Source organism: Chiloscyllium plagiosum, unplaced genomic scaffold, assembly GCF_037043375.1.
Source record: "Chiloscyllium plagiosum isolate Xiang-an unplaced genomic scaffold, Cpla_swu_hap1 HiC_scaffold_33, whole genome shotgun sequence".
NCBI lineage: Eukaryota > Metazoa > Chordata > Chondrichthyes > Orectolobiformes > Hemiscylliidae > Chiloscyllium > Chiloscyllium plagiosum.
Window position 1 is genome coordinate 18,032,469 of NW_028270171.1, and position 16,329 is coordinate 18,048,797.

Consider the following 16,329-nt stretch of genomic DNA (forward strand, 5'->3'; position numbering starts at 1 on the left):
CAGGAGATACTAAGTTGAGGCTTGCCATAACTAACTGATGCAAGACACATATCATGTTTGACATTAAAAATTACTAGGCTATTGGGGAGGTACCATAGGTACAAGGCTATTTTGCACTCAACATCCACTTGCGCATTTGTTGAAACATTCCTGATGAAAGGCTTATGACCGAAATGTGAATTCTTCTGCTCCTCAGATGCTGCCTGACCTGCTCTATTTTTCCAGCACCACACTCTTGACTCTGATCTCCAGCATCTGCAGTCCTCACTTTCACCTAATGTATTGGGAACATAGGACACAAATGTTACAGCGCAGTACAGGCCCTTCGGTCCTCAATGTTGCATCGACATGTAGAATTAATCTGACGCCTGTCTAACCTACGTCGTTCATTATTATGCATATGGTTGCCTAATGCCCATAACTTCAGCAAGTCTACTACCATTGCAAGCAAGCCATTCCACGCCCCTACTACTCCGAATAAAGAAACTACCCCGATATCTGCCTTAAATCTATCAACCCCTCAATTTAAAGTTATGCCCCTATGTGTTAGCCTTCACCTTCAAAAGAAAAAGCCTCACTGTTCACCCCATATAACCCTCTGATTATCTTTTATGTCTTGATTAAGTCACCTCTCAACTTTTCTTCTCTCCAATGAAAACAGCCTCAGTTCCCTCAGCCTTTCCTCATAAGAGCTTCCTTCCATTCCAGGCAACATCCTAGTAAATCTTCTCTGAACCCTTTCCAAAGCTTCCACATTCTTTGTAATGCAGTGACCAGAACAGAACGCAATACTCCAGGAACAGCCTTACCAGTGTCTTGTACAGCTGAAGCATGACTTTGTGGCTCAGAAAAGCAATCCCCTACCAATAAACGACAACACACCATACGATTTCTTAACAACCCTATCAACCTGGGTGGCAACTTTCAGGGATTTATTCCCCCGGACACAGATCTCTTTGTTCATCTACACTGCCAAGTATTTTGCCATTAGCCCAGTACTCTGCATTCCTGTTATTTCTCCCAAAGTGAACTACCTCACTTTCCCGCATTAAACTCCATTTGCCACTTCTCTGCCCAGCGCTGAAGATCTGGACCCCCAATGGGGTCTCTCGGTTTCACAATCGGTCAACAAACACTCACAATTGGTCTGGCTTTTAAGACTTCACTCTATTTTTCATATGGCTGGGCACAGAGCGCCCAGAAACAGTTTATACACTTTTGTGTTCCTCAGAGGAGCTGTGGTTTAAAACAAAAACATCTTTATACCTTTCTTAAAGAAGGGTGTAGGCCATGATCGCATAGTACATTCAAACAATTACCAATCAATATACGATACCACTTTTTAGACAGTTACTTCGTCCAATGATATTTCCTGGGAACCAACTTTGTTTTCCAACACTTAGACCACCCTTATCTCACTAACTGAGCCACTGCACCAGCATCTGAAGGTCAGTTAGGATGGCCAATAATGTTTTGTCTTGTTTAGTTATTTCTATGCTGTAAAGAGAGCATTGCCTTCTAATCGCTATTGAAGCAGACGGTGGTTAGTCAATTATGCAGCTGTAGCAGAATTAGCAGTTAATAACTTAAAAGTCATTTTACGCAGCTTTAGCAGAATTGTCAATTTGCAACCTAGAAGCAATTTTGTCATGTCATTTGCATTGAGAAGCCATTTTATTACCACCCAAGTTATTAAGAGCATCTGTATTCAGGTTTCAGATCCTCAGCTCTGCATCTTATCGATGTTCCTCTGTAACCCACAGCATCCTTCAGCACTATCTAGAACTCTGCCTACCTTAGTGTCACCTGCAAATTTACTAACCCATCCTTCTACGTCCACATCCAGACCATTTACAAAAAAATAACAAACAGCAGTGGCCCCATAACAGATCCTTGCAGCACACCATTGGTAACTGAGCTCCAGGGTGAACATTTCCCATCAGCCACCACTGTCGACTTTCAGTTAGCCAATTTCTGATCCAATTCGCTAAATCACCTTCAATTCCGAAACTCCATATTTTGTGCAATAGCCTACCGTGTGAACCTTAAACACCTTGATTGATCTTGCTTTATGGATTAATAAGACATTAGGAAGACCTCATGTACTCTTCAAAATTGTTCCATAGAATAACTTCGTGCGAGAGATCTTAACCCAACAGTGCTAAGTTTTGCGTAGTCCTATTTATGTTTCAACTCAACTTGACTGGGACATGAAAAGCTCCACAGAGCTTTTAATGAACATTAAACCAAACTTCTACAGACAGATACCATAGGAAGAAGGTATTATTGATGAGACCAGAACTTATTGCCCCATCCTTGTTGTTCCTAAGTGGAAGTGAGTCATCTTCTTGAACCACAGCAATCTACACAGTCCTGTTCTGCATAGAGTTCCAGATTTTGATCCAATGACAATGAAAGCACTATAGTACAGTTCCAATTCAGAAAGGAGAGAAACTTAGAAGGGAACTTGCAGATGGTGGCATTCTTAGGTGTCTGCTAAGCTTATCCTTCTTGGCAGTAGCAGTGATCACAGGCTGGGAGGTGGTGGCGGTAGTGCACTGCTAAAGGAGATTTGACAATTGTTGCAGTTTATCTTATACATGGCATACTACTCCACACAGTGCAGTGGTGGCGGCAAGAGAGTGAATAAAGATAGTGGATAGGGTGCCAATCAAGCATGCTGCTTTGCCCTGATGTCAAACTCGAGTGTGGTCATAGCCACACTCATCCCGCCATGTACAGAGTAATCCATCACATTCCTGACTTGTGCCTCAAATGTTGGGAAAACTTTGAATAAATCAGGAAGTTACTCTTTGCAGAATTGTCATCCTCTGACCTTTTTCCTTGTAGTCACCATATGTGTGAGAGAGGTGGTGTAGACGTAAGTGGTAGCAAATGTGTGGTAAGTGAAGCCACCTAAATACTCCATTGTCCAGCACAATAGCACTCCTCAGGGATACCATGCCTACGTGCAGGACAGGGTGTTGGACACCTGCCTCATCAGCCTAGACCAGGAGAAAGCCTTTAACAGGATATCACATACATATGAGAGATGTTATCTCCAAAATGGGCTTTGGGGAGGGAATCTGTAATTGGATCAGACTGCTCTATACCAACATCATCAGTGCAGTCTCAATCAATGGGTGGGAATCAGATAGCTTCCCAGTCAGATCTGAAGTCAGGCAGGGCTGCCCTCTCCCCTGACTGGTTTGTGTGCTGCATAGAGCCATTTGCCAAGTACATCAGGAAGATGTGAGCCTGACAGGAGTGACTATTCCTGGCAGCAGGGGCCTGCAGGTTAAGGCCTCCCTGTACATGGACGATGTCGCTTTTTGCTGCTCAGATCTGCTGTCTGTGCACAGATTCATGTGCATATGTGACCAATTCGAACGGGCCTCGGGAGCCAAGGTCAACCGAGGCAAGAGCGAGGCCATGCTCTTCGGGAACTGGGCCGACCAATCCTTCATCCCCTTCACTGTCAGGACCGACCACCTGAAGGTGCTGGGTATTTGGTTCGACGGGGCTGGAGCGTGCGCCAAGTCTTGAGGGGAGTGTATCAAGGAAGTGAGGCAGAAACTGGGCAGATGGAAGCTACAGTCGCTCTCCATTGCGGGAAAAAACCTGGTCATCAGGTGTGAGGCACAGTCATTGCTATTATACGTGGCACAGGTCTGGCCTATTCCCAGGACCTGTGCAGTCGCAGTTACCCGGGCCATCTTCCACTTTATATGGAGATCAAAGATGGCCAGGGTCCGAAATGACTCGATGTATAAAGATCTGGGAAACGGGGGAAACAAACACACCAAATGCCACCCTCACCCTGATGGCCACCTTTGTGCATACACCGGATCCCCGGTATACAAACACCAAGTGGCACTACGTACTGAGGTTCTACCTGTCCCCGGTGTTGCGAAGGATGGACCTGGCCTCGCTGCCGCGGAACACTCCAAGCAGTTGGACCATTCCGTATCACCTGTCCTTCATGGAGAAATTTATGCAGAAAAACACCTTTGACCACAAGTCCATCAGGAAGTGGTCAGCACGTAGTGTCCTTGAGACCCTTCGGGAAAAGAAGAGGGCGGATCCCATCGAACGGTTCCCTGAGCAGACTGTCAAAGCCATTTGGCAGAATGCCTCATTGCCAGAACTTTCCAACAAGCACCAAGACATGGCTTGGCTGGTGGTGAGAAGGGCTCTGCCTGTGAGATCCTTTATGCACGCCCGGACTCTCAGCCGCACCGCACGCTGCCCTCGAAGCGTCACACACCTCTTTTCTAGAATATGCCTACGCAGAAGAAGTCTGGAAAGGAATGCAGTGGTGTTTGTCGAGGTTCGTCCCGAGCAGCGCCGTGACGCTGGACTCCATGCTGTACGGTCTGTTTCCCGGGATGCACACAAACATCAACTGTGCCTGGAGGATCATCAACTCGGTGAAAGACGCTCTCTGGGCAGTCCAAAACCTGTTGATCTTCCAGCTGAAGGAGCTGACCCCAACTGAGTGTTGCAGACTGGCACATTCCAAGGTCCAGGACTACGTGTTGAGGGACGTGCTGAAGCTTGGGGCAGCTGCCGCCAAGGAGCAGTGGGAAAAGACCACCGTGTAACGTCCACCTGCCAAAGAACAGGGGGGCCCATGCAGTAAGGGGTCTCCGCTGACGCCTCAGCTAAATATATGGATAGTAAATGTACAGACCCGTGTATACGAATGATTACTTGATCTCTGTATGCAAAGAAATGGAATGTTTATGTATGTATGACATGACCAATTGTACAGATCATCTAAATATTTACGAATAGTATATTTTTGAAATAAAAAATAGTAAACAAATGATAGAATCCCACTTGCCTTAAATTTACAACATGGTTAAGAGCGCAGCCTCTATACAAATCCAAACATGAATCATTCTAGTCCACATAGTTGTTTTACCTTTGTAGAAACCTTTGCTATCCAACGTTGTACCAAAGAGGGATCGACCAGGGTACCTCTGGCCTCCAGTGCTTAGAGTTTGGGGTTTTGTCAGCTGATCTAGAAAAATAATTAATTTTATTTTGCAAAGGAATTTTAAAAGCTATGCTTGGAGAGATGTCTTTGTGCACTTCCCAGCTTTAATAAAGGCCTCCCATTACTCGTAACTCTTAAAACGAAGGCCTCATCTGCATAAGACAAGCATTTCAATTCACACACATTTAGATAAGCACAATGGCTCAGTGGTTAGCACTGCTACCTCAGCGCCAATGACCCAGATTCGATTCCAGCCTCAGGTGACTATCTGTGTGGAGTTTGCACGTTCTCCCAGTGTCTGCGTGGGTTTCCTCCGGGTGCCCCAGGTTCCTCCCACAGTCCAAAGATGTGCAGGTCAGGTGAATTGGTCATGCTAAAATTGCCCATAGTGTTAGGTGCATTAGTCAGAGGGAAATGGGTCTGGGTGGGTTACTCTTCAGAGGGTCGGTGTGGACTTGTTGGGCCGAACGGCCTGTTTCCACACTGTAGGGAATCTAATCTAAGCTCTCACAAAGCATACTTAATAGCCAGATTTCATTTTTACTTCTCCAAAACTGTAATGAGCTTCCCCACCTTATGTAATAGAAATAATTCAGAGGGACACAGCTGGAATTGGAAAAATTCCGAGGGCAGTATGATGGCTCAGTGGTTAGCAGGGACCCAGGTTTGATTCCAGCCTCGGATGACTGTGTGGAGGTTTCACATTCTATGTCAGTGTGGGTTTCTTCTGGTGACCTGGTTTCCTCCCAGTCTAAAGATGTGCAGGTTAGGTAGTTTGGCCATGCTAAATTGTCCATTGTGTACAGTTTAGATGGGTTAGCCATGGGAAGTGCAGGATTACAAAGGACAGGGTGCATTCCAGTAGGATGCTTAATGGAGGGTTGGTGTGGACTTGATGGGCTGAATGGCCTGCTTCCATATTGTAGGAATTTCATGATCCTATAAAAGAAATAGCAGTAGGAATGTGCATTCTACTATTCAGTAAGATCATAACTGGTAACGTTATTTGTTTTTCTCTTGTTCCTGGTAGAGATGGCTGCAGGTTATGGCTAGGCTTATTTATCTTCATGATCTTTATTAACCATCTTTAAGCAGAACGAGAGATCACCAAAATAAGCCAGTGCTGGGTTTGTCCGGGAAACCTCAGTTGATGAAATGCTCATATTGAAGTGCGGCTTAAGCTCCCACTCCCATTGGTGGTCATTTGCTGCTTTCCTTTGTACAGTATTAACAACAGTTCATTCCCCAAACACCTCCCTTAGGAATTGGATTATGATGAAACATAACGAGTCTGTTGCCTCTCTCCAGTTATGGAGCTGTCCTCTGTCCTGTTCCAGAAATTTCGATTCTGGATTAAAATTTGTCTTTTAGATTAGATTCCCTATAGTGTGGAAACAGGTCCTTCGACCCAACAAGTCCACACCAACCCGCTGAAGAGTAACCCACCCAGACCCATTCCCTATATTTATTCCTTCATTCCCTATATTTATCCCTGATTAATGCACCTGACTGTGGGCAATTTAGCATGACCAATTCACCTGACCTGCACATCTTTGGATTGTGTGGAGGAAACCCACACAGACACGGGGAGAATGTGCAAACTCCACACAGACAGTCGCCCGAGGCAGGAACTGAACCCAGGTCCTGGCGTCGAGGGGCAATAGTACTAACCACTGTGCTACCATGCCACCCCTACTTTCAGTAGCACAGTCTCTAAGCTTCCCTGATCTCAAACTACAATGTGCCTCACTCCTTCCCACACTTCTGATTACAAAAATATTTTGCAATAGCTTTGTGACATGTTGCAGGGTTTTTTAAAAAAGTTAAAAAAACTTAGCCAGTGTTTGCCCCTTCGGACTTCTGACATTGCTGGAGCCAGCTCTACCGTGAAACCGAGAGTTTAAATTCATCCAAGTAGAATGGGGGATAATGGGAAAGGGTATTACCTGTAATTGCAGCCGTTTCCGAAACTGGAAAAGAAAACAAAAAGCATCAATTGGTTAATTTTTGTATCATTAACAATTTTGCAAAACATTTCGCGATTTTAGGTTTTCAGATCGTAGTAGTTACCAACCTTGAAACTGAGGACACTCAGGATCCATTGTAGCTCCCGGTGATGGCTGCGGCTTGTCCAATGCGGCTGCAGTTACAAGGTCTTCAAGTTACCAATCGGGACGGTCTGTCCAAGAGCTCTACCAACCAACAGCGTCGTACTCATCACGTGCAGCTCGAATGTATCGGACGTTGCCAGGGCAACAGTAATGAATATTCGATTGAAGTGTAGCAACTACCAGAATCGAAACAACTCGACTTGGAAACAGGCCTCCCTTCTCAAGACTGTTGGAACTGGAGTTATTGTTAATACCGGGAACAGATTTGTCAATCCCTCCTGAGATTCTCCGGCATTTTCCGTTTTTCAAATCTCCCTCTCGCATTTTAACGCCAAATCTTAAACAAGTAATCTTGAACTGCTTCGGGCAAAAGATAGACCATTAAATATTCCAACTAGAATGAGTGCAGCATAGTGCAGGTCTGGAAATCTGAAACAAACACAGAAAATGAAGAAACTGCAGCATCGGCGGCGTGCGAAACAGTTCACTTTTCCACTGCGTATGAAGTACACATACCAGACTCGAACCCGTAACTCGATTTGTCTTGCCACCGTCGCTGCTGAGCTTCTCCAGCAATTGTGTGTTTTAGGTACAATCACATTGAAAAGACATCTGGTATGTGAAGGGAAAGGGTTTAAAAAGGGATATGGGCCAAGTGCTAGCAAATCGGACTGGATTTAGGATAGGTGGTCGGCATGGATTAGTTGGACCAAAGGGTCTGTTTCCGTGCTCTATGACTAGATTCTCTTTGGAGAACTTTTCGCATCAAAGAGCAGGGAATCACAAATATAATTAAGGATTTATGGCACACAGAGGCCGAATTTCGATACTTTGGCAAATTGCCAATGGGATAGATTGACAGCGTTCTTTTTTATGGTGATATGGTGTTAGGCATAACAATCAGACTGACAGCGACTTCGGGATACTGCATATGTACGCAGAATAACGAGAAAAAGTGGAAGTTGTCATCAACGATTCTGCATTCTTCCACTAGGCGGGCTGCTGAGGAACCCCTGGGGACTGCAGAGGTGTAATGAATTAATAAAAACTTCCACATTTCGGATCGCCTGCAAAAAAAATACTTGCACCTTTCAGACCTGAGCATAGTAGCAATTATTAAATGAGTGTGCTGCTAAACAGGCATGGAAAAAATTCACGGGCCCAGTTCTTTGGACATTTCCAGCCCGCCCCGATTCTGCCTCCCTCTCAACGTTTTAAACCTTCTCCCATCCTTTAGATACCCAGAACTGGGAACCGTAGTTAGCGGGGTCAAATCTGTTTCAGAGAAGCTTAGCAATTTTTTTTTCCAATTTGATGCGTCTATTTATAAAGCTATCAATGACACTTGGCTATACCGTTGTCAATAACACAACCTACTCCTTCATATCATGTAACTAGCTATGCTTTACTGAACCAAGTCCTGCGTAATTATCAGATCCAAAGCCCTCCGTTAACACCACACCAATGTACAGTATTGCTGTAGGAAGATTATTATTAAATTGGGGGTGGGGGAAGAAGGAGGCTGGTGCAGACAAGATTTACAGGGATACTACCAAGACGGGAGGATATGAGCTATAGTGGGAGGCTGGATAGTCTAGGACTGTTTCCCCTTCAATGTAGAAGGTTAAAGGGTAACCTTAAGAGGTTTATAAAATCAGGCAGGGCACACAAGGCGAATAAACAAAAGAGGTGCTTTGGCTGCAGTGAGAGTTCAAAACTAGACAGCATAATCAGGGTGACAGGAAAGATTTTAAAAAGAAAACTGAGGGGCAACTGCTCTCTCCCCCCCCCCCCCCCCGGGTTAAGGTCGGGGGAGAGGAATGAGGAAACTGATGAAACCCACATTGATGCATTTGAGTTGGAGGGTCCCGAGGCGGAATACAAGATGTTCTTCCTCCAGGTTTTGGGTGGTAAGGGAGTGGCAATGGAGATGGACATGCAGGTCCTGGGTAAAAACAATGACTGCAGATGCTGGAAACCAGATTCTGGATTAGTGGTGCTGGAAGAGCACAGCAGTTCAGGCAGCATCCAAGGAGCTTTGAAATCGACGTTTTGGATGAAGGGCTTTTGCCCGAAACGTCAATTTCAAAGCTCCTTGGATGCTGCCTGAACTGCTGTGCTCTTCCAGCACCACTAATCCAGAATGCAGGTCCTGGGCCTTAGCGGAGTGGGAGAAGTTGGAACGGTAGGGTTCGTTGACGCGGGTGTCCTAGAGACATTCTCTGAAGCGCTCTGGGGAGACAGGATGCCTACTTGCAATGTAGAGGAGACCGCATCGGGAGCAATATATATAGTAAATGATGTGTAGAAGTGCAGGTGAAAAATATGTAAATAGTATCTCACATTAGTAGGAACTGACTTTGGGTTTGCAGGAACTGTCTAAGAAAAGACAAACGCCAATGTTTTTGTTTTCCAAATGCAAAGACCTGAACTGCTTTAGTGACAATACATGTACAAAGATTTATGAATAAAGTATATTTTTGAAACATAAAACAAAACACTGACCAGAAACTGAATTAGACCAGCCATGTTGACACACTAGTTACAACTGCAGGTCACATGCTAGAAATCCTGCAAGTACCTCACCTCCTGACTCTTCAAAGCCTGTCCAGATCAACAAGTTAGAAGTGTGACAGAATACTTCCCACTTACTTGGACGACTGTAGCTCCAACACCAATCAAGCAGCTGGACACAACCCAGGACAAAGCAGCCACTTGTTTGATACCACATCCATAAACATTCACTTCCTCCATTACCAACTCAACAGCAGCAGTACGTGAAAAGATGCACTACAGAACTTCAAGACTTCTTAGACAGTGCTCTCAAACTCATGACCAGTACTAATCTGAAGGACAAAGATGGGAAATGCATGGGACTACCAAGACCTGAAAGTTCCTATGTAGCCATTTCCCATCCTGACTTGGAAACATCACCGCTCCTTCAGTGTCACTGGGTCCAATTCATTGAACTCCCTTCCTTAGCAGCATTGAGGATACTAGACTAAATCATTGGTAGTAGTTCAAGTTGGAGCTTACCATTACTTTAAAGGGTAACCAGGGATAGGCAATAAGTGTTGGCCTAACAAGTGGCACACAGAACCATGATTGATTTTAGAACACTTGCTTTTAATGTCACTACATTGAGTATAGCTGTTGGGATGCCATGTTGCAGCTGTACAGGACATTGGTGAGACCACTTTTAGAATATTGCATACAATTCTGGCCTCCCCGCTATAGGAAAGATCTTGTTAAACTTGAAAGGGTTCAGAAATGATTTACGTGGGGTTGGCGGGCTTGAGCTATAGGGAGAGGCTGAATAGGCTGGGGCTATATTCCCTGGAGAAAGTGAAGATTGCAGATACTGGAGATCAGAATCAAGAGCACAGTGCTGGAAATGCACAGGTCAGGCAGCATCTGAGGAGCAGGAGAATCGACGTTTCAGGCATTGATTCGTGCTGAAGGCCTAATGCCCAAAACATCTATTCTCCTGCTCCTTAGATGCTGCCTGACTTGCTGTGCTCTTCCATCATCGCACTCAGTCCTTATTTTCCCTGGAGGCAGCTGAGGGGGTGACCTTAGGAGGTTTATAAAATCATGGAGGGGCATGGATAGTATAACAAGAATCAGAGGGGTACAGCAGCATGGAAACAGACCCTTCGGTCCAACTTGTCCACACCAACTAGATATCCTAATCTCATCCCAGTTGCCAGCACTTGGTCTATATACATCTAAATCCTTCCTATTCAAATACCCACCCAGATGTCTTTTAAACACAGCATTTGTACCAAACTCCACTACTTCCTCTGGCAGCTCATTCCATACACTCCCAACCCTCGACGTGAAAAAGGTGCCCCTTAGATCCCTTGCATATTTTTCCCCTCACCCTAAACCTACACTCTCTAGTTCTGGACTAAGGGGAAAGATCTCATCTACTTATCTTATCCATGCCATTCATCACTTTATAAATCTCTATAAAGGTCACTCCTCAGCCTCCGACGCTCTACGGAAAACAGCCCCAGCCTATTCAGCATCTCACTATAGCTGAAATCCTCTTACCCTGGCAACATCCTTGTCAATATTCTCTGAACCCAACCTTCCAAAGGAAGGAGACCAGAATTGCATGCAATATTTTAAAGTGGCCTAAATAATGTCCTGTACAGCTGCAACATGACCTCCCCAACTCATATACTCAATACTCTGACTAATAAGATTAGATTCCCTACAGCATGGAAACAGGCCCTTTGTCCCAAGTACACTCAGAACCATTTCCCTCTGACTAATGCACTCAATACTATGAGCAATTTAGCATGGCCAATTCACCTGACCTGCATATCTTTGGACCGAGTGGGGAAACTGGAGCACCCGGAGGAAACCCACGCAGACAAGGGGAGAACGTGCAAACTCCACACAGTCACCCAAGGCTGGAATCGAACCTGGCACCCTGGTGCTGTGAGCCAGCAGTGCTAACCTGAGCCACCAGAAAGCACATCAAATGCTTTCTTCACTATCCTATCTACCTGCGACACTACTTCCAAGGAACTATGAACCTACACTCCAAGGCGTCTTTGTTCAGCAACACTCCCTAGGACCTTACCATTAAGTGTATAAGTCCTGCTAAGATTTGTTTTTCCAAAATGCAGCACCTCAATGTTATGTAAATTAAACTCAATCTGCCTCTGCACAGCCCATTTGATAAAGATTCCATTGTACTGAGGTAACTTCTTCGCTCGTCCACTACACCCCTGATTTTGGTGTCATCCGCAAATTAAACCCAGCACCAATCCTCGCGGCACTCCATTGATCACAGGCCTCCAGTCTGAAAAGCAAACCGCTACCACCCAGTCTACCTTCGAGGCAGTTCTGTATCCAAATGGCTAGTTCTCCCTATATTCCATGAGGTCTAAACTTGCTAACCAGTTTCCTATGGGGAACCTTGTCAAACGCCTTACTGAAGTCCATATAGATCACATCCACTGCTCTGCCCTCAATCTTTTGTTACTTCAACAAAACTCAAGTTCATGAGACATGATTTCCCACACACAAAGCCAGGCTGACTATTCCTAATCAGTCCTTGCTTTTCCAAATAAGTGTCATCTTGTACCCCAGGATTCCCTCCTACAACTTGTCCACCACTGACGTCATGTTCGCCAGTCTATCGTTCCCTGGCTTTTCCTTACTACCCTTCTTAAATCGTGTACTACATTGATCAACCTCCAGTCTTCCAGCAGCTGTGACTATCGATGATACGATTAACTCAGGAAGGGACCCAGCAATCACTTCCCAAGCTTGAGAGTACACATGAGGTCCTGGGAATTTATCCACCTTTATGCGTTTAAGACCACCAGTACCACCACCACTGTAATATGGACATTTAAGATGTCACCAGCTACTTCCCCACATTCTACATCTTCCATGTCCTTCTCCACAGTAAATAGTGATGCAAAATACTCATTTAGTATCACCCCCATCTCCTGCAGCTCCACACACAGGCTGCCTTGCTGAACTTTGAGGGGCTCTATTCTCTCCCTAATCATCCTTTTGTCCTACTGAGTTTTAAGATTTGTGAGCTCAGGTTGAGGTATTGGATGTAGATTTGTTAGCTGAGCTGCAAGGTTCATTTCCAGATGTTTCATTACCCTACTCGGTAACATCTTCAGTGGGCCTCAGGCGAAGCAATGCTGAAAGTGCCTGCTTTCTATTTATGTGTTTGGGTTTCTTTGGGTTGATGTCATTTCCTTTGGTGATGTTATTTCCTGTGGTGGTCACTTCCTGTTCCTTTTCTCAGGGGTGGTAGATGGGGTCTAACTCGATGTGTTTGTTGATAGGATTCTGGTTAGAATGCCATGCTAAGAATTCTTGTGCATGTCTTTGTTTGGCTGGTCCTAGGATGGATGTGTTGTCCCAGTCGAAGAAGCGGTGTCCTTGCACGGTATTGATGTTCGACACAGTCCGCCAATTTCGCAGCAACAAACCCAAACAAGCAGACAAAACAAGTCCAGAAACCATAGCCACTCTCTCCTACATCAAAGACATTTCAGAAATAACTGCCCGACTACTCAGACCCCTTGGCATCATGGTAGCCCACAAGCCCACCAACACACTAAAACAGCAGCTAATGAACTTGAAAGACCCTATACAGACAACGAGCAAAACTGTGCAAAGACAGTAACATACACTACACTGGACAAATAGGCAGAAAACTAGCCACCAGGATACATGAACACCAACTAGCCATACTAGTCTGAAAACGCCAGATCTCGGACGCTAAGCAGACTCAGGCCTGGGAATACCAGGTGCAGTAGGCATTTTCCGCCAGCAGTGGCTGCTCACGTCACCCCTCTGTGCTTGTGTTGTGCCACGCAATGGAGCGGCAGGCTATTTTTAGGGGCAGCACGGTGGCTCAGTGTTTAGCACTGCTGCCTCACAGCACCAGGGTCCCGGGATCATTTCCCGCTTCGGGCAACTGTGTGTGAAGTTTGCACATTTTCCCGGTGTCTGCATGGGTTTCCTCCAGGTGCTCAGGTTTCCTCCCACAGTCCAAAGATGTACAGGTTAAGTGAATTGGCCATGCTAAATTGCCCGTAGTGTTAGGCGCATTAGTCAGGGGTGAATGTAGGGGAATGGATCTGGGTGGGTTGCTCTTCGGAGGGTCGGTATGGACTTGTTGGACCGAAGGGCCTGTTTCCACACTATAGGGAATCTTAAAAAAAAAGATATGACCCCCTCTTATTAGTATCCTTACATACAGAAAAAAGGAAGGACACCACTTTGACTGGGACAACACATCCATCCTTGGACAAGCCAAACAAAGACACGCGCAAGAATTCCTAGAAGCATGGCATTCCAACCGGAACCCTATCAACAAACATTGAGTTAGACCCCATCTACCACCCCCTGAGAAAAGGAACAGGAAGTGACTTCACCACAGGAAACAACATCACCAACCCAAAGAAACCCAAACATATAAATAGAAAGCAATGCTGAAAATTCCTGCTTCGCCTGAGACCCACTGAAGATGTTACCTAGTAGGGTAATGAAATGTCTGGAAATGAACCTTGCAGCTCAGCGAACAAACCTACATCCAAAATCCTTTAGTCCTTAATTTATAAAAATCCTTTGGATTCTCCTTAACCCTATTTGCCAAAAATTTTCTCGTGCCCCCTTTATGCCTTCCTGAATTCCCTCTTAAGTATACACCTACTGCCTTTATACTCTAAGGAATGTCTTGATCTATGCGGTCTATAGACTGACTCCTTTTTCTTAACCAAAACCTCAATAGAAAACGGTTGGGGAGTCCAAAACTAGAGGGCATAGGTTGACGGTGAGGGGAGCGGGGGGGGGGGGGAACAATTTAAAAAGGACCTGAAGGGCAACTTTTTCCAGAGGGTGGTGCATGTATGGAATGAGCTGCCTGGGGAAGTGGTGGAGGAGGATACAATTACAACATTTAAAAAAAGGCATCTGGATGGGTATATGAATAGGAAAGGTTGAGGGGAATATGGGTTGCGTGCTGACAAATGGGACTAGATTAATTTAGGATATCTGGTCGGCAAGGATGAGTTGGACTAAGCGTCTGCTTCCATGCTGAATAATTGATTCTATACCTTAAAGTGGCATTATCAAAGTCAGATGTTAATACCTTTAGTACCAATTCAGTCACGCTGCTGTTTGATTGGGAAGTTTGAGATTCTTTTCTTAAATCTCATTTCATATATCCTCTCCAACTTCAGAAACCCTATTTTCTTCTGCTAGTAAGCCTCAAATTCAAATCACTTTCGGGGTAAAGCCATTTCTTAATTCTTTTTTGGATGTATTAGGGGGCCATCATATTAGTAATACAGGGCTGCAGTGGGTTGTCTCAGTTAAAAAAAGCTAGAGTAAATTTCAAGTACAGGGATAGCCCCTTCCACTTAATTGTGCGGTGGCTTTCAGCTTAACCATTTCAGAAAAATAAACACCATGCATTTTACCAAATTGCAACCAAGAACATATCAGCCAGAGGCTACAACACAAATGACTGAACTGCAGCAATGAATTAAATAATGAAACTCAATTTAGGATCTATTAAGTTCAACAATCTGCAAAATGGGGCAAGTCATAGCAGAGAGCATCAACAGCAAAGTCAGCTCAGCAAAAAAGGACGGACCTTGGAGATAGATCAGAATGTTATTAGGGCTCACTTCAGACAGCTTAGAGAGACTAGGCCTGAATGCTTTTGCGTACAGTGTAACTTCTAATGTTAACAAAATGGTGTCACCAAGATATATCAAAAACACATCCAGAACAGATCATTTCCTTAAAATTGAAGCCAGACCAGGAAGCACTTTACTACTATGCTAAAGGAACCAGGAATCCCCTGAAAAAAGCTGTAGAGCCTGCATCTTTTTTCAGAACTTTATTTGACTGTATTTGAGGGAAACTCAATCTATGTTTACAGTTACAGAATCACCATGGAGACAAATCAAAATCAGCAATGAATGCCTAACATAAGCTATTTGACTGCCAAACTTGAACTACTCTAGTGGGCTATGATTTGTTTCCACCTACATGTGGTAATTGGATGTTGATTCCAAGTGAGCTGGATTCTGCAATGACCTCAAGGCTAGTGTGGTTAAAGGTCACTAACGAAATTCTGTATCATTAAGAAATGCTGCCCAGAGGGAAATAGTGGAATAGAATGGCCTTACGTTCTGAAGTAGCATGGATTTCTTATGTACATGACACAGGCATGTCAGTCATTTTGTACCTCAAAACAAAAACTCATCTCTCCACACTTGATTCAAGTTTCCCTCTTCTGAAGGCAGAGACTCCCTTAAATGGGCAACATTTCTTTAGAACAAAATGGAATTTCATTAGCGGCTTTTACCCACACCAGCCTTGGGGTCATTGCTGAATCCAACTCAGAACCAACATCCAACATGTACCCCATACTACATGCAGGTGAAGTTAACTGGAAACCAAAATCATTGCCAAACATACACTCCATTAGTTTAACTACTGTAGTGGGCTTCTGTACCAAACAGCTGATGGATCCATTTGATCCATGGCTCAGCTATTCATTAATCCCCCCCATGCTTCAACTCAAAATAACCTGTTCAAATGGAAAGCATTTTTAAAGGACATCCCTCTAACATGTAACTGAGCATTTATATAGGGTCTTTAAAGTATCAATGCACTTCAGAGGTAGAGAAAAAGGGCAAACAAAAGCAAAGACTG

The 16,329-nt window shown here is 44.6% G+C and overlaps 1 protein-coding gene across 2 annotated transcripts in view; it reads right to left on the reverse strand.

Annotated features, from left to right (window-relative positions):
- The window catches only part of cimip4 (ciliary microtubule inner protein 4), a 28,135-nt gene extending 19,397 nt beyond the window's left edge, over nt 1-8,738 (reverse strand). Inside the window, exons 1-4 of one of the 2 annotated variants that reach the window (XM_043679807.2) lie at nt 7,630-8,738; nt 7,077-7,542; nt 6,949-6,972; nt 4,928-5,026 (exon numbers count right to left, since the gene is read on the reverse strand). In XM_043679807.2, coding sequence (XP_043535742.2) covers nt 4,928-5,026; nt 6,949-6,972; nt 7,077-7,104 — 151 coding nt within the window. In that variant the 5' untranslated portion in view covers nt 7,105-7,542; nt 7,630-8,738. Of the gene's footprint in view, nt 1-4,927; nt 5,027-6,948; nt 6,973-7,076 lie in introns of both variants that reach the window. The other variant, XM_043679808.2, reaches the window with a different exon arrangement.
- Nucleotides 8,739-16,329: the final 7,591 nt, after the last annotated feature.